At 46.2% G+C, this 19,116-nt stretch overlaps 1 protein-coding gene across 1 annotated transcript in view; it reads left to right on the top strand.

Annotated features, from left to right (window-relative positions):
• The first annotated feature begins 15,521 nt into the window (after positions 1-15,521).
• The window catches only part of RAB31 (RAB31, member RAS oncogene family), a 131,592-nt gene continuing 127,997 nt past the window's right edge, over positions 15,522-19,116 (top strand). Inside the window, exon 1 of the mRNA XM_041764190.1 lies at positions 15,522-15,902. Within this exon, the coding sequence (XP_041620124.1) occupies positions 15,864-15,902 (39 nt within the window). The 5' untranslated portion in view covers positions 15,522-15,863. The remainder of the gene's footprint in view (positions 15,903-19,116) is intronic.

The raw sequence follows: 19,116 nt of genomic DNA, 5'->3' as shown, positions 1-19,116 counted from the left end.
TACTTGGGTCACTAAAAAGATCATTTTAATGAAATAATAACCTCAAAGAAAAAAGACAGTCAGGGTGAAAAATTTTTTTAAAAACCAGCTGCAGGGATCCCTGGGTGGCGCAGCGGTTTGGCGCCTGCCTTTGGCCCAGGGCGCGATCCTGGAGACCCGGGATCGAATCCCACATCAGGCTCCCGGTGCATGGAGCCTGCTTCTCCCTCTGTCTGTGTCTCTGCCTCTCTCTCTCTCTCTCTGTGACTATCATAAATAAATAAAAATTAAAAAAAAAAAAAGAAAAAAAAAACCCAGCTGCATTGTGGTTATATGAACACACACATTGTTCTTGTTCACAGTGGACAAGTGAAGATGCAGCGGGCTGGTGTGAGTCACTGGATAGGCACTGGGGACCATCATGGAGCCCTACCACATCCCCGGTGGGGAGTCACATCTTGGCTTTGCTTTGAGCCTCCAGCAGTCAGGAGGATTTTTAAACCCTTGCTCTGGAATGCATTCCACCTTGGACAACTCTTCAAAGAGTAAGTTTCTCCTGTAGATGAGCTGAAATAGGCCGCTCTGGGACTTCTACTCTTTGATTGCTACTTTGCCATCTGGAGGACATCAGAATTTAGCCAGCTCAATTTTCCCCCTCAGATGAGGTAAGGTTTGAATCCAAGAAGAAATAACTGAGTACCAATCTTCCCTCCTCCTTTTGAATATGCTTGTGATATTTGAAGGTGGTTGTCTTGTCTTAAATCATCTCTAGCTGTAATACACCATTCTTTTGAATATTCTTCTTAAGCTATTGCTTGGTTACTTGATTTGTTTGCTTTTCTTGAGCTTCCACTGGTTGCTAGGTTTGATGCCTATGATCCTGCTAGCCTCCCTTCTAGTAATGGGTGCCTGGTTTGCCCTCCCAGGACACTAGAATCTTTATTGGGATTGTCATTTGGGGTTGGGTTTGTCTGGAAGGATCTGTCTTAACTGAATTCTTTGGTTTATAAGAAATGGAACCTCATTTCCTGCTCACTTGAGTAAAGAAGGGGGCCGGGTATATTAGGTTTCATGGATAGTTCAGAGATCCAAGTCAGGAACATGGATTACTCATGAGAAGCTTGCCCCAGGAACTGGAGGGCTGACTGGAACATTGTCAGTCATTTCCTAGACTCTTTTCGTCTTGAAACATGGTCAGAACCCATTTGTCTCTCCTCACATTGGCTCCATGCCTCCTTCTACCTCATGTGTGTCATTCACATTATAGCAGCTGAGATAATATCACCTTTGTTCCAGTTGCATGTAGAGACTGAAGAGAATCTTAGGGCCTCAATTCCAAATTCCTGTGAGAGAACTGCATTGGTCTGTTTTCAATCAAGTATCCACCTGTGCTCACTTGCGGTCAAATCACTGGCCAAGGAGTCAGGTGGGTAGTAAAACAACAGTGGCCTGCCCTCCCACCCCCCAACACCCCACTTTTTTTTTCTTTGTAGAGGGAGCATTTCTCAGAGGAAAGTGTCTTTCTAAATCGGATAGAATTTCTAAAAAAAAAAAAATCTAGTATAGGATCCTTTAATTTATTGGACTTTGGAAATATGGCAATAGGAATAAATGAGAAAAACCGAGCCTGTTTCTGAACAAACTGTGTGGAGTTTATCACCACTTAACTCAAACATAAATACTGTCAGTAATCTATCCTCTCTTGCCAATTATGGCTGGGAGAATGATGTCTGTCTTGTCTCATCCTGCTCATCCTGAACTTTTCTCCTCTTGCTTAATATCTGCTGGAGCTTAATGTGCTGATGTCTGCTGATAGGACCACAGAGCAGGACTTTTTAAAAAATAAATCTCATGGCTTTCAAAGACACTCCAACTGGAATTTCTCAAAGTTCAGATTCTGAGTACTCATCAGCTGGTTTTATAGCTTTAATTAGTGTGCATGCGTGCATGTATGTGTGTGTGCACATGCGTGCATGTGAATAAACCTACAAGGCTGGAATGTAGGAGGTTTGCTATCCTTTAAAATGCCTTCCATCGTGCATGTTGAAGACCCTTATCACCCAAGCAGTGGGTTTCCTATCTGTGTTTCTCCTATCTCTTTCATAGTTGAGCTCTGTGATCTCTGAGCTCTGGCTCTGCTATTTGGGAAGGGAGAGCAGCTTTGAAGCTGAATAAAGCCCAACTATGGCTCTTGAATTATGTAGAAGCCAGGTACTCCCAGGCGGTTCCAGAATGGTGCTCCCAAATACCTCCCTGGCTGAGCTTCTCCCATGCCACTATCTTTATAGAGCCACAGGTTCCCAGACAGAGCAGTAAAATGAGAATACCTGATATCTGATAATAGACTTGTAAGCATAAACAACACAAACGCAGATAAGACCCCTGAACTCCCAACATCCCCTCTACTACCACTATCATTCCTAAAAGAGAGGGCATTTTGGAGTGCCTGGGTGGCTCAGTTGGGTAACCATCCGACTTTTTATCTCTCGCCTTGGGTCTTGATCTTGGAGTTGTGAATTCAAACCCTGCCTTGGGTGCCATGCTGAGCATGGAGCCTACTTAAAAAAGAAAGAAAGTACACTTTAATAACCAAAAAAATAGGAAAGTCATAACCTCAGGATAACACATTTAAATACATTTAGTGTAAAAGAAACCTTATTACTTTATCTTTTTTTCCTCTTCTCATTTTGCTGCAGATTGATGGCAGTCTCCACTTGGGAGCCACACTTCCAGCTGTAGTGTGTAACGGAAGATACAAGCAATAGCAGACCCATCCCTGGGAGTTTATGCCTGGAATCTCAGCCAGAGACAACCCGTAAAATCATCTTCTCCAACCTCCTTCTCAGTGTTTAGGTAAACTAGATGACACAGCGAGGTCTGGTAATGGAGATATGACTATGAACTAGTGTGAAAAGTGAGAAATCCCCTCAAGGAGGTAGGAGAATATCCAATGGCATGTAAGAGAAGAGAGAAAGCTGAGGTTTCAGGGACACAGCATATGAACCATACTTTGAGGTGGTGTGACTTAGACCAATGGCTCTCAAATTTCATATACATCGGAAATAACCCATAGAACTAGGTATCTTAATATGACAGTTTCCCAGGTGGTGATGCTGCTGCCATTGCTCTGGGGACCATGCTTAGAGAATCATGGATTTAGAGCTGCAGGGACTGGGGCTTAGTAGAGGTCAGAGGCCAGCAAGTAGTGTAAGCTGGTGCAGGTAAAATGGGCAGACAGGATTTTACAGAATAGTGAATGCCACATGAGGGAGCTCAGACTTTATGTGGATAGGCAAGCAGGGAACCATATAAGAGTTTTGAGCCGAAGAGTAGGATTTAAAACAGTATCACAGAAAAAGGAATAAAGTACTGACACAGGCTACCGTATGGATGAACTTTGAAGACTTTGCTAAGTGAAGGAAGCCAGTCATGAAGGATCATATATTGTATGATTTCATTTATGTGAAATATCCAGAGTTGGCAAATCCATAGAGATAGAAAGCAGATCAGTGGGTGCTAGGGGGCTGTGGACAGTGACTGCTTAATGGGCAGAAGGTTTCTTTTTGAGGAGATGAAAATGTTCTAGAACTGGATAGTGGTGATAGTTGCACAACCTTGTGAATGCACTAAATGTCACTAATGGAACTTTTATGTTGTGTATTTCACTATAATAAAAAAAACCCAGCATCATATTTCTTACAAAATTGTATTATGTCAAACGAAACTATTTTGGATATAATGTTAGTAAACAAAAAATACAAAATTATGGATATGGAATGGTTATAATAATTTCAGGATTTAACTTTACACACAGAAAGAAGATCAGAAATAACTTACTATTAGTTGTGGGTTTATGTGTGCATTTGGGTTGGTGAAAATAATGTGATTTCTCCCTTGTCATAGTGTTCCTTAATTTTCAATAAATAACCAGGTATTACTTTCATAATTACAAAACTATTTTAGAAGAGGAGGACAGGGAGAGTACCAGCTCTGGATAACTTCCCCAAGAATACCTGAGTGCTATGTGCAAAGGCGGGCTTGAGCCTGGCTTCGGGACAGATGTGTCTCCCAGATGCTGGGACTGAGGAATCAGACTGACATGAGCAACCTAGGAAGGCACCAGCACGAGGAAGTAAGCCATCCTCAGCAGAAGTGGTAACTTCCCACCACCCACCATCTAGAGGTCTCCTCCTTGACATCCAGCCTTTCCTTCTGCTTTCCTTTGGTTTTCTCCCTTCATTCAGCTGGCAGCATGTCTCAGGGATTTCATTTGTTCATCCATTCATTTTTCCCAACAAATATTTGTTGGGCATCTGCTATGTGCCTCCAATATCTTATCCATGTAGCTAAGTTGCAGTCTTGTTATTTTGGCTAGCTGAGTCTGGTTTAACACAGCAGAATTTTAAATCGCTTCTCTCTTTCATTTCCTAAAGAGAACTCTTTTCTATTCCTGGTCTAAGCTGCAGCCCTCTCTCTCAATTCCCCTGGATAGTGAGGAAGTAATAATGCCTTTTCTGTTTCACTTCTCTGGATCATGCCCTTGAGTTCAGGCTAGATAATTGCAGTCCAGATGAGATTCTGGACATCTGATGGCATGGTCAGTAACATCTTCCCCAAGTGGTGCCTTTTCCTCCTTGAGTCCAACACTCCCATGCAATAGCCCTGCTACTTGATTCTGAGCTAGCATCATTAGGTCTGACCCATCTCTGCTTCTCTACCAGCTTCTTCTCTCTACCTTTGCCACTTCTTGGTCACTAGCTTTAAACCTTACAGGCCATGCTTTTTCTACATTAGACTCGGATCTGTTATCTCCACTTTTTATTTTTAAGTGATGAAACTCTGGCTACATAGTGGGTACTTGGTTAATATTTGGGGAAACGGGGTCAGGACCAGTATGTATGCATCGGGGTAGCAGATTCAGGACAAAGAAAGAATCAATTAAATATTAGGGTTCACTAAAGAAATGAAATCGATAGGTTGTGGATAATGTGTGTGTATATAAAGAGATTTTGAGATTGATTCATGTGACTGTGGGGGCTGGTGAGTCCAAAATCTGTAGGTTAGGCCAGCTGGCTAGAGACTTAAGGTACAGTCACAATTCAAGTCTGAAGGCCACCTGTCAGCAGAATTCCCTTTTCCTCTGGGGATGTCAGTCTTTTTCTATAAAGGCCTTCAACTGATTGGATGAGTCCTATCCATTTTATAGAGGGTAATTTGCTTTATTCAAAGTCCATTAATTTAAATGTTAATTTCATCTAAAAATACCTTCACAGAAACTTCTAGAATAATGTTTGACCAAATATCTGGGTACTATGGGCTAGCCAAGTTAACACATAAGTTAATCATCACAAATATTATTGGGTTTATTGTTTTCTTTTTAGGTAAGAACTCTAGGGCATCAAGAATAATACTGTGAGCGGAAACTTCTGTGCTTCATAGACATGATCTCATGTGTTCAACAAATATTATTTTTACACTCTGTGGAGATTCCTTGGCCCTGCAGAGATTTCCAAAATCTCTGGACCCCTGGGAGCTTCCAGTTAACAGAGAGGAATGGGATCTGTACAAATAGCAGTGTGTGTGTGTGTGTGTGTGTGTGTGTGTGTGAGCCAGCAGCAATCTCTCATCTTTGCAGCAAACTCCTGATCCTCTATGTCTAGCTTGGATATTTTACTTTCTCCTCAGCTCATTATTTTTACCTGCATATCCTTGCCAACACCTCAAACTAGAAATCAAGTAAGGAGCTCACTGAATAGTAACAATGTCTGGGCTTGAATCCTGGCTGTGGCCCACAAAGGCAGACCCTTACAGAGACCTATTTGTCTCAGTTTCAAGAACATTTGGGCCTTCTTCTGGCAGGAGGACATGACATAATTGATAAGATACTTGGCAGAGTGGTACCTGGTACCCAGCTAGCAATGAACACTCCATTAGTGTTCACTCTTGTTGTTAAGAGTCATCTTCTTGGGGCACCTGGGTGGCTCAGTTGTTTAAGCGTCTGTCTTTGGCTCAGGTCATCATCTCAAGTCCTGGGGTTGAGCCCCACATTGGGCTTCCTGCTCAGTGAGGAGTCTGCTGCTCCCTCTCCCTCTGATCCTCCTCACTCTTGTTCTCTCTCTCTCTCTTTCCTCTCAAAAAATAATAATGAAATAGGACAATTGCAACAATATACTGTAATAAAATTGTGAATGTTGCCTCTCTCTTAAAGTCTTATTATACTTCTCCTTCATGATGTAAGATGATAAAATGCCTACATGATGAGAGGCAGTGAGGTGAATGACCTAGGCATTGTGCCATAGCTTTAGGCTACTATTGACCCTCTGATATGTAGAAGGAGGATCATCTGGTTCTGGACCACAGTTGACCAGGGCAATTGGAACCTCAGCAAAACTATGGATAAGGGCGGAACTACTGTGGAGGGATTTCCCATATTACCTCCTGGCCCCACTCATGCATAGCTTCCTCTATTATAAAAATCTCTCACCAGAGGGTATGATTTTTAAAATTGATAACCTATGTTGGGACATCATAATCACTCAGAAACCATAGTTTACGTTAGGGTTCACTCTTAGTGTTGTATATTCTATGAGTTTGGACAATTGTAGAGTGACATGTATCCCTCATTACAGGATCATAAAAAGTATTTTTCCTGCCCTGAAAATCCCTGTACTCTCTTCTTTCATCTCTTCCCTTGACCCTTAACCCCTAGCAATCACCCCTCCATAGTTTTGCCTTTTCCAGAATGTTATATAGTTGGAATTATAGTGTAGCGTTTTCAGACTGGCTTCTTTTACCTAGTAATATGCATATAATGTTCCTCCATGTCTTTTATGGCTTGATAGCTCATTTCTATTTAGGACTGAATTATATTCCATTGTCCAGATGTACCACAGTTTATCTATTCACATACTGAAGGACACCTTGGTTGCTTCCAACTTTTGGCAATTACAAATCAAGCTGCTATCTGTGTGCAGGATTTTGTGTGGATATTAGGTTTTCGACTCCTTTGAGTAAATACTAAGGAGTATGATTTTGTACAGTGAGATCGTTTATTTTATAAGAAATTGCCAATCTGTCTTCCAAAGTGGTCATACCATTTTGAATTCCCACTAGCAATAAATGAGAGTTCTTGTTGCTCCATATCTTCACCTGCATTTGGTGTTGTCGGTGTTCTGGATTTAAGTAATTCTAATAGGTATAGTAGTACCATACAACCCAGTAATTTGTTGTTCTAGCACCATCTGTTGAAAAGACTCTGCTTCATTGCTGCCTGGGCTCCTTTATTAAAGATCAGTTGACTGTATTTATGGGGGTTTATTTCTGGGTTCTTTATTCTGTTCCATTGATCTATTTGTCTACTGTTTCATCAATACCATACTGTTTTGATTACTGTAGCTTTAAAGTAAGCCTTAAAGTCAAGTAGTGTCAGTCCTCCAAATTTGTTCTTCTTTAGCATCATGTTGGCTATTCTGGGTCTTTTGCCTCTCCATATACACTTTAGAGTATACACTTGTCAACATCCACAAATATCCATGGTGTTGAATCTATAGATCAATTTGGGAAGAACTGACAATATTGAGTGTTCCTATCTGTGAACGTGGAATATCTCTCCATTTATTTAGTTCTTTGATTTCATTAACTAGAGTTTTATAGTTTTCTTCATGTAGATCTTATACTTATTTTGTTTGATTTATATCTAAGTATTTCATTTTGGGGGTGATCATGTAAATGGTATTGTTTTTAATTTTAAATTCCACTTGTTCATTGCTAGCATATAAGAAAGTAATTGACTTTTGTATATCAAGCTTATATCCTGCAACTTTGGTATAATTGATTATTAGTTTCAGGTTTGCTTTTTTAAAATCAATTTTTCCAGATTTTCTGCTTAAATAATAATGTCATCTGACAACAAAGATGCAAAGATAGTTTTATGTTTTCCTTTCCAATCTGTGTACATTTTAGTTTTCTTTTCTTGTTTTATTGCATTAGCAAGAACTTCTAGTTTGAAGTTGAAAAAGAGTGGTGAGAGGGGATATTTTTGCCTAATACCTAGTCTTAGTGTCTGCTCATTTTTTTCTAATGGGATCTTAGTTTCTTTCTTTAACATATTAATGCTTTCCATGTTAAGATTATTAACTGAGTCATATTTATGCCAAATATTCTTTTAGATTGAAGTTTAAAAAACTATGTTTATAATATTTCCTGCATAAAAAAGAGTTAACTTTTATGTGTTCAGATCTATCAGTCTTTCTCCTTTTGATTTTGATTTCTGAAAGTAAATCTTCATTTTCTTTTCTCTGTTTTAGGAAAACGGGAGCCAGAGCCCTTCCACCTTAGCATCTTCACAGCATACCACTAGGTGATTTTGGCACACTGCTTCTCAACAACTGCTGCTAGCAGAACTAAGAGAGGTGCCCTAGCCTGAAACTCAGGTGGCCGGATTTGGGCTAAGGGAATAATGTTTGGAGAAAAGTCAAATTCCCAGAATATTTACCCAAGAAAGGATTTTTTTGCCTTAAAAATCCCTTCCACCAGAGCTATGATGGGTTGATTCTCTTTTTTTTTTTTTTAAGATTTTGTTTATTTATTCATGAGAGACAGAGAGAGAGACAGAGAGGCAGAGACATAGGCAGAGGGAGAAGCAGGCTCCTTGTGGGGAGCCTGATGTGGAACTCCATCCCAGGACCCCAGGATCATGACCTGAGCCAAAGGCAGACTCTCAGGCACTGAGCCACCCAGGCGTCCCTGATGGGTTGGTTCTGAAGGAAAGTTTTAGTTCGGTAGAAGAATACAACATTTGAGATGTATGTATGGGAAAGTATGGAGTGGACATCAAAAATGAGAGACAGAGTAAATTATAAACCACCAAAAGGGGGAAAAGGGGCCTTGCCAGGGGGCTAGAAAACTTAGTAATCTTTCCCTAGTTCCTGTTTTTAAAAACCTAGTATTTCATTCAGTGAAACCGCTGTTATTTCGCTGAAGTTATAATTTGCATATTTAAATCTTCCATATGAACCAAGTGTAAAATGGTGAAAGCTTATAGGTAATTAAGAGGTTTATGGGTCAATGTAAAGTGTTGGTGTTGCTTTCTAATCTAGAGTCCTTTCTATATTCAGAGCTGAAAAACTGAGGAAGGAAGTGAGGCTGGTTGGAAGTTAACACTTCCTTTTTAAGGATCATAGCAACCCAGAAAGAGTTTTATAGGCTTGGGGGAAGGGAATAGGGTGGACAACCAGCACAATTTGCCTGGGACTGAGGATTTCCCAGGATGCAGGACTTTCACTATGAAAATTTGGAGAATCCCATGCAAACTGGGAGAGTTAGTCAGTCATCCAGGTTTGCTAGTCACACACACACACACACACACCCCTAATGTAATCCTCCCCCAAAATAATGCAACAACCTTTTTACAACCACCTTCAACAGAGTATGAAACTGAAGGTTTAAGAGATTCAGGAACTTCCCTAAATTCACACAAGCAGGGGATGAAGGAACCTGAGTTTAAACCTTGCTCTGCTGTCAGGTGCTCTTTCTATCCTACCACTTCTGAGATTGTATGTGGTGCTGACATACTCACTCTCTCATCGACTCACTTAAACACTGAGTGCCAAATATGTGCTGTGCTCAGGGGTGATTACAGATGATTTATGACAAGCTCTGTCACACTGGCAAATCAAGCAAGTCAATGAATAACAATGAGAGTGGTAGTTCAACAACAATAACCACAATAATAGAAACACAATTTGCAAGAGTTCCAATGTAATTGAACCCATAAGGCAGCAGTTAACTGTTGAACTGAGTACTAAGATCTTCTGAGAGGCACTTGGAATTAGGGATTGTTAGCATTAGGCTCTTCCTAGTCTAGGGCAGTGTCAGGAATTCAGACAGAACAAAGATCTCTGTCTGTCATTCTGTCTGTCTGTCTGTCTGTCTGTCTCTCTCTCTCTCTCTCTCACACACACACACACATGCACACACACACACCCTTCCTGATTGACTAGGTTCAGACTCTATCCATCTTGATCATCATCCCCCTTACATGGGGACTGGGTTTCATTGCATTCAAGGTTTGCTGACTCTGAAATTATACTTCTTTTCTTAATTAGAAGGGTCAGAAAAATAAGACGGAAGTACTAAACACCAGACATTTAACAGCATAAGATAGCTGCCCATTTATTTGTTTGCCTGTTTCCATTGTGGGCTGTATGCCAGTGGATGTTCTCTGTCTCACTTGGTCCCACACCCAATGGCTAGCACATAGTCAGCATCTACCATTTGCTGAATGGGTATGTCAACAATTAAAAATAGAAATTCCTGAAGACATGAGAACTGTTTCCAGCATCTAGAATCAATTTTCTAGTTTGATAACAAATAATGTTAAAGTACCAAAAAAAAAAAAAAAAGTCAAACATAAATCTCTTTTAAGACAAAAGTATATCCTAAACTCCATAGCATTGCTCTAAGCAATTCCAGGGAAACTCACATGAACAGCGGGAAAGGACAACCTACTCATTGCCTAAGAAAGGAAACTGGCCTGGGTTGACTTTGGGCCTCATCCTTGCAATTTCCTTTCTCAGTTTTACAAATAAGCAGCAAGAGAGAAGAGGACTGACTGGGTCACATACTGTTTATGGTTTTTGGGAGGTGGTCTCCCCATTGAATCCACTCATTTATATTTTGTGGGAGGTGTTAATATATATCTTGTATTTTCTTTTAACTCAATCCTTTCAGCTTAACCAGGGAATGACTTTAGAGGCTGATGGGCAGGAGTGTCTGTGAAGAGGTCAGTTAGGTGAGGAGGCGCTCAGTGTGGAGACCCAGGGAGGTATGTCTGGAAAATCTAAAAATTACCACTTAACACCAATCATCTGTGAGAGCCCAACAGAGGCCTCCCTGGCTTTAATTTAGGGTGATCGGCGGCTTGTTCTTGAACACTCTGGGCACTCCCATTCAGGTGGTAATGGAGAAAACCAAGAAAATGGGTCTCGACCCTCCTTGATCCATTTCTCTGAAGAGCTGACGGCTCACTAACTTCCGAACTTTTGAGCTTCTAAGAGATGCCACCGTCCTTTCCATGTGAAGATGAAGACAACCAGAGTGGCTAAGGGGGACAGTCACTCACAGAGGAATGTGTATCCACTTGCCAAGTCCTTCACCATGCTGCCCCATTCCAGGGGCATGGGGACCATTCCTTCTCCTCCTCATGAATGAGGCTCCTTCTGTTCTCAGGTGTTCCCAGCAACTCAGCATCCCTTTCAGGCTACTTTCTCCTTGTCTGAGTCTGTGGGTGGATTGTGGGGTCCTTTCACTTCTGCTTTCCTAAAATTCCTCAGATGGCTGGCTTAACTGGTATGTCCAGGAGTTTAGCTCCTTGAAGTGTGTTTAAAAGGTCTGCATTACAAATAAGAGACAGCAGCACATGCTAGTTAGAACATACCCGAAACTTAAGGAAGAGAGAAGGAAGGAAGGTGGGAAGGAAGGAAGGAAGGGCTCAGAAAATGAGATATACGAAAAGGCTATTTAACTGATATTGCAAACCCTGAAGTTCCATAAAAGAGAGATACAACTATTAAAAACAAGGTTCGTAAACATTTTAATTTTTCCTTAACTGGCCCTTGAGTAGGCCAGATGACTCACTGCCAGCCTGCTGAGATCAGCCTGCTTTCTGGGGAGCTGTAATACATTTGTGTGCCTTATCCTATTTAACATGCAGACCCAATTTTATGTCATGTTATTCTCACAGAAACTTATCTCCTACAAACTTCTCTGTAAGTCTACATAGTACCCACATTTCATTTACTACCTAGGCGACACACACCACTGTGTACATTAAACGTACCCTAGTGAAGCATTGTCATTTGCTTACTCACTCCCCCAGTGTGAAGGGATGTCAGTGGTCTCATTCCTTCAAAGTTGCCCTGAATGTAGCTCTGTTCCCTTTTTCTCAACAGAGATGATTTTTTTTGTCCCTCTCACGTATTTATTTGTTTCCTTGTGTGCATGTTTGTGCACAAAGAGGCAGGCTTTATATTGGTTCACAATTTGTGGTTATTTCTAGGTGATTGTCCAAAGACAGATTTGCTGGATCAAAAAACATGACCAATGTTGTGGATGTTATTGGCTTTTGCTAAATTTTTAAAGAAAGAATGGGATGATTTTCCTGGGCACTTTCTAGTCATTTGGTAGACTTAATGCTAAATACTCCTTGAAGGGGATCCCTGGGTGGCGCAGCGGTTTGGCGCCTGCCTTTGGCCCAGGGTGCGATCCTGGAGACCCGGGATCGAGTCCCACGTCGGGCTCCCGGTGCATGGAGCCTGCTTCTCCCTCTGCCAATGTCTCTGCCTCTCTCTCTCTCTCTCTCTATCATAAAAAAAAAAAAAAAAAAAAAAAAAAATAAAAATAAATAAATAAATACTCCTTGAAAAAAAAATAAATAAATACTCCTTGAAGAATTTCTCTTTTCTTTTGAAAAGCCATCACATGTGGAACCTTCTGAGATGCAGTCCAAGGACAAGTATCCAGGCTCAAGCATCCATTATGTGCATAGCCCGTGGATTCCAGGGCTGTATCATGCATGAACCAAAATAGCAGTCTTGTTTGAATAGCATAAGAGGCCAAAGATCCTGCTGAAGAAAGTACCTGAAGTAAAAAAAAAAAAATCATTCCTAGTCAGTTGTCCTTTTAAAACATTATTCGTTATTTTTAAACCCTAGTAAAACAGAAATGATTCTTGATATAATCTCTGGTTACCTTTCATAAAGACGAGTGGGTGATTCCTTCTGTGGATTTGTTTAGACTCTGACTTGTTGTAAAAAGTATTTAATTGTTAATTCCTTTATTTATGTTGAGTAAATGCTAAGAGAAGCATGAGCAAGTACGGAGAAGCTCCAGGGAGACTGCTTAGTGGTAAAATTTAAGCAGGTCTCTGAGGGAGGATGAGTTTCACCAGGTGGGCAGAAGAGAGGCTAGATTGGGTAGGGTATTGCAAGATCTCCTGAAGAGCTTGGATTTCATTTTGTTTGGTGCCATTGAAGACTTTCAAGCAGCAGAAAGGCAGGAGTCTGAATTAGTACAATGACCTTTTACTTTACAAAGGTCTCATTGAGAAAACTTGCATTTCCTATTTTATTTTATTTCATAAATTTTCAGTTATGTATCATTGAAAGTTGATCCCTGCTTGAGTTATATTAGAACCTCTTCATATGCAGAAAATTCCAGGGGAGTCAGGACAGGCCCTTAGCACAGTAATCAAAGAGTATAATAATAGCATTCATAAAGAACATTGTATCTTTAAAAGTTGAGAGCTACTCAGGATCTTGTCACTCCCAGAATATGTCATGGTGGTCATTATCTGTCCTTCCTGGGCAAGGTCTTATGCATCACCTTGGGATGATCATGGGGACTGGGTTTTTCATGAGGGCAGTTTTAAGTCTCAAAGGGTGACCTGGCTGAGGAGGGGGTGTATACCCATGAAGGGGATCTGGCTGACAGACCAGGACTACTACTTTGTAAAGCAGAGCATTCTGACTGACCAGAATTTCACGTAAATGAGGTGATTTTTTTTCTTAAGGGAGGCAGGGGGACGGGCAAAGGGAGAGGGAGAGAAAGAGAATTAAGTAGACTTCTTGCCCAGCACAGAGTTTCAAGCAGGGCTGGATCTCTCGAACTTGAGATCATGACCTGAGCTGAAATCGAGAGTTGGACGCTTAATCAATTGAGCCACTCAGGTGCCCCAAAGGAGGTGATTTTTAATGGAGCTGGGGGTGGGAAGAAGGATAAACAGACTGGGGTGATTCTGGAGGCTTGGGGGTGGAGGCTTGGATAAGGGATTGTTTTGGAAGAGCCTAGAAACCATACAAGCATCCCAAACACCTAGGCTAGTGGAGAAGAGCACAGAAGGAGAAGAATCACAAAAAAAGAGTGAAGGATTGGAAGATAAATTTTGTCAGATCATTTTTGTCTGGGGATGATGGCCCTACCATCAGTGACCTACTATGGTTTACAAATTCCCACTCATTCCATAGGGTAGAGAGAATGGAAAGGCTTCCATTTCGGCCTGATTGGCTTTTGGGAAGTGAGAAGAAAGGCCAAGAAGGCAAGTGACTGTGCATAGAGGCTCAGGCCATACTGCCAGGGCCAGCAGAGACGTTAGGGAAGGCCACTGCAGCCCTTGGGCACAGAGCAGCTTTCCCAGACTACGTCTCTGCAACTGTGTTGCCATTGCTCTCTGCTCAGCAGATCTGAGGACAGGGAGGTACTATGACCAGGGCTGGATAATTTTGGGCAGACTTCTTTTCTCACTGCTCACATAAAAGACTGTCCTTGCTTTGGATACTAAACAAAAGACAGATGCTGATACAATAATCTCCATGTTGAATAAGACCTGTGTCTTGTCCCTGGCTGGTTTTTGAACAATGTAGTCCAGATTTGTGTGAGTAATCCTCCACAAGCCTGCACCTGGCCAGCAGGAGACCCTGCTGCTCTGGGGAATTTAACAGTCAATGGTCCGTCTGGGGGCCTGTCTTCATTCTAGAGATCTAGGATTTTTCTCTCTGGAGGTCTTGATTCGGAAGGTCCTACTGTATGGGGCTACGTGGGTGCTAACGGGTGCTAGGTTGCTTCAACATGGCTTCCATAGGAATAAAGCCAGATAATGAAAGTGAGTGGTCTGCTGGGGGGGATGGACATGTCATTGATCAGAATTGGCAATCAGGAGAGAGGCCTGAGAGTTTGGGATAGGGGATGAAGTTTAAGAAAAAGCATGTTATTTCCAATCTGAAACTCCAGTGGATTATTCATTCAGGTAGATATGTCCAAAAAGCTGACATGTCTATAGTAGCAGCAAGTGAAGTCATCTCCGTGGATGAGGTTCACTGGGCTGTGGATGGAGAAGAGAGGGCAGGTCCCATAAAACTTCCTTGACTGTCTCAGGCCAGAGCCTCTTTTTATTTGCCCGTTAAGGAAGGATGATCTGCACCGGGAGCTACATATTTCTAGCTATACTTCCGAGGGTTGGGTGTCTGCCCAGGCAAGTTATAGCATTTTCTATACTGAGCAAGGCAGCTTCCTCTCTACAATGCGTGTTTCCTTTTTCAGATGGGGACACATCTGTTTTGGAGGGAGTCATAGATCATTGCTTCTAGAACCATTTTCAACTACATATAGAAAAATAAGCTCAGGGGACTTGAACTACATGGGACTACAAGAACTACATGGGAGTAAGTTGAAACCCGCGCAGTAGGAACTACAGGAGAAAGTGGTTGCAAAGTTAACTGTTCCTTCTTGTCCTCATCGCTTGTCTGGCTTCATTTCTGCGGGGATCCTAGGGAGGCATATGACGTCGTGACCACAGGCGAACCTCGAAGTGCTCCCATATAAAGGACCTCAGCGGGCTGCCTCCACTTTGAGCTGAGGAATGCAATCCTCAGGGACGCAGCCAGCACCCCCCCCCCCCCCCCCCCCCCCCCGCCGGTCCTGCCCTGCTTCCACTCCACGGGGCATTGCAGCCGGGCGGGGCTGGCGGGGCAGCTGCCACAGGGGCTCGCAAAGCCGGGGCCGCTGCTGGGCAGGTCGGGGGCGGGGGCGGGGGCAGGGACGCCGCAGGTCCGGGGGGCTGCCCGGGGTGGCCGACGCCGTCTGGGGGCGTCCCTGGGAGCTGGGGACCGCCGAGGTTAGACCCGGAGCCCCGGGAGGAGCCCGGCCGGCGGCCACGTGACCCACCGCGGCGGGGCCGGCGGCCCAGAAATAGCAGCGGCGGCGGTCCCGCCCGCGGGCTGCGGCGAGGGGAAGGCGGAGACTCAAGGCCGCTGCTGGGCGCGGGCGCGGCGCGGCGCGGCCCCGGCCCCGGAGGATGCTGAGCCCCTGCCCGCTCCGGCCCCGAGCACATGATGGCGATACGGGAGCTCAAAGTGTGTCTTCTCGGGGTGAGTCCTGCACCGCCATCTGCCAAGGACACCCACGTCCGAGCGCCTCCTGGCCCCTCTTGGCCCCCCTGGTCCGAGCGCCCCCTGGCCCCTCCTGGCCCCCCTGGTCCGTGCGCCCCCTGGCCCCTCCTGGCCCCCCTGGTCCGTGCGCCCCCTGGCCCCTCCTGGCCCCCCTGGTCCGTGCGCCCCCTGGCCCCTCCTGGCCCCTCGTGGCTCCCTTCGTCCGAGCGCCCCCTGGCCCCTCTTGGCCCCCCTGGTCCGAGCGCCCCCTGGCCCCTCTTGGCCCCCCTGGTCCGTGCGCCCCCGGCTCCTCGTGGCCCCCCTGGTCCGTGCGCCCCCTGGCCCCTCCTGGCTCCCTTCGTCCGAGGGCCCCCTGGCCCCTCTTGGCCCCCCTGGTCCGTGCGCCCCCTGGCCCCTCTTGGCCCCCCTCGTCCGAGCGCCCCCCGGCCCCTCTTGGCCCCCCTCGTCCGTGCGCCCCCTGGCCCCTCCTGGCCCCCCTGGTCCGTGCGCCCCCTGGCCCCTCCTGGCCCCCCTGGTCCGTGCGCCCCTTGGCCCCTCTTGGCCCCTCGTGGCTCCCTTCGTCCGAGCGCCCCCTGGCCCCTCTTGGCCCCCCTCGTCCGTGCGCCCCCGGCTCCTCGTGGCCCCCCTGGTCCGTGCGCCCCCTGGCCCCTCCTGGCTCCCTTCGTCCGAGGGCCCCCTGGCCCCTCTTGGCCCCCCTGGTCCGTGCGCCCCCTGGCCCCTCCTGGCCCCCCTGGTCCGTGCGCCCCCTGGCCCCTCGTGGCTCCCTTCGTCCGAGCGCCCCCTGGCCCCTCTTGGCCCCCCTGGCCCGTGCGCCCCCCGGCCCCTCTTGGCCCCCCTGGCCCGTGCGCCCCCTGGCCCCTCGTGGCCCCCCTGGTCCCTCGTGGCCCCCCTCGTCCGTGCGCCCCCTGGCCCCTCTTGGCCCCCCTGGCCCGTGCGCCCCCCGGCCCCTCTTGGCCCCCCTGGTCCCTCGTGGCCCCCCTCGTCCGTGCGCCCCCTCTTCCCAGCCAGGTGGCGGCAGGGTGCGAGCCTGCCCGGAGCTTCTCACTGGGTCCCCCCGGCCGGCCCGCGCCCGGGATCCGCTTGGGCCGGGCCGCGGGACCCTCCGCGGGGACCGCAGGGCAGCCCAGCCCCGGGCCGCCGCCGCCGCCGCCGCCGCGCTCCCTCCGGCCTCCGAGGGCTTTCTCCTTCGCCTTTGATAATTTCCTTCCGGCGGAAACTTTAAGTTGCTCAGCCAAGGCTCCAGAGCCTTTTTGCCTCCCGGGGGCAGTGGGTTTCTTCACTTTCTTGGGGGGTGGGAAAGAAAGCCCAGCGAAGGGCTGTCCCGGCGGCGAGGTGACGGGGGAGTCCTGGGCAGCTTTGTGCCTCGGCAGCTCCGGTGCCCCGGAGAAAGGCGGGATGAGAAAGTCCTCGCATCACCGCTTCCCCTCCCAAAGCGGGTCTTTCTGAGTCTGAGGAAACGGAAAAGAAGCCACAAGCAAGGACAGAGACAAATACCCCAGCCCTTTGCACCGGCAGACCTGTCGGTGATGCGGGCCAAGGAGAGTTCAGATCACGTTAGGGTCATGCCCTTTTGGGGGCCCACATCAAACCCCAGAATTCCGTCTTTTGAAAGAGCTGGTTTCAAGCAGTGTTTCCAGTAGCCTTTGGCATCCAACCCGAGGGTAGTGCCTCTGGCAAATCCCAGAAAACTATTTCCTACCAAAAAGAGCAGCAGAAGGGTACACTCATTGTTATTTAAAAGAAATGCTAACTGGCCTGTCCAGGGATGTAGAGACGCCTGTGATGAGAAGATGGTTCCAGGTTAGGATTGAATTGTACAGAGCAGCCAAGTGTCTAGGCTCCATCTAGGCGCTTTGGAACCTCTGGCTGGACAATGTTCTTGACTGTCTCCCGTCACTGCCTCTTGCCAGAACTGTCATGTATACTAGATCGGCCGGTTCGCCTAGAATTCCAGGGGACCTGCCAGGGGCCCTCCCTTCACTGCAAGCCTAGGGACAACCTCCCCAGCGTGCCCGCCTCCAGCTTGCTCAGCCACAGCTGGGATCTGCAAGGCTCCTGCCCTGGGGCTCCTCCGTGGACCTCTCTTAGTGTTGTGGGGGTGGGTTTCCCTCTCTGCTGGCCTCTCCGACATAGTCGGGACATAGATGTCAGGGATCTCGTGTTTTCCTTGCGAGGCATCATTTCAGCTTCATGGAAGGCCTTCCAACACTTGCACGGAATGTCATGTCCCGAGGAATCGAGAGCGACTTTGACATGTTTTGTGTGCGGGATTGACCTTGGGAGTAAATGAAGTAGGAAATGTTTGCCTCCTTCCCACTCCCCACCTCACGCTTTCTCCCTCGTCATCCACTTAGGTGGCACAGCCCGTACCCTTCACATGAATTATTTCCACTATTCAGGGATGAGTCTCTGTATCCTACAGGGAAATGGATCACTGGCTATTCAATTCTGGGCAAGTACTTCGGTTGCCTCATCTCTGAAAGGGACTCCGTAACATCTTCCCTTTTAAGGCAGAGGATTAACCAGATGATCTGCTAAGATATGTGGTTACTGCTAACCTGTGATTCCACAGTGACAATTAGCAAGGCTGGACGATGAGATAGCTGGAGGAAGTCCCTTTACTTCTTTTCTCTCCAAGGATAAAGCATAATCTTAGTGGCTTCCTGGAGACACTGCCTCACCCTTGTTTGATGGTTATTGGTAGTGGCTCTGTTGGTAGGAGTTTGACTTGGGAGGAAAGAGCTTTGCCAGAGCAAGAAGCTATTTCTGGGCAGATGGAGGCTTTGAAGCATCATTCTTGTAATACCACATCTGAGGCTTTGTTTTTTTGAGAGTGGCTCCAGGTTTCTGTCTGTTTGGGTCAGAGGGCCAATGACCTTGTCACCCCCGCTGAGTAAAATTTGTTAAGTCCTGTGTTTTGGCTGGGCCTGTCCTGGATAAGCTGTGCGTGATAGGCTGTGTTCTCAGCTGCTCATCCATATGGGGGGCTTCTCTGAGTGAGTTGGCATTTGAGTGAGGTTAGAGCCATTTTAACCACTTTGGGTTCACTCTTTATTTGAGAAAGAATCTGCTAGGGCAGCCCGGGTGGCTCAGATGCTTAGTGCCGCCTGTAGTCCAGGGCGTGATCCTGGAGTCCTGGGATTGAGTCCCACATCGGGCTCCTTGCATGAGGCCTGCTTCTCCCTCTGCCTGT

The sequence above is a fragment of the Vulpes lagopus genome, chromosome 1 (genome assembly GCF_018345385.1).
Source record: "Vulpes lagopus strain Blue_001 chromosome 1, ASM1834538v1, whole genome shotgun sequence".
Lineage (NCBI taxonomy): Eukaryota > Metazoa > Chordata > Mammalia > Carnivora > Canidae > Vulpes > Vulpes lagopus.
The sequence above is the reverse complement of the archived record's forward strand: the minus strand, read 5'-3'. Positions and strand labels throughout refer to the sequence as shown.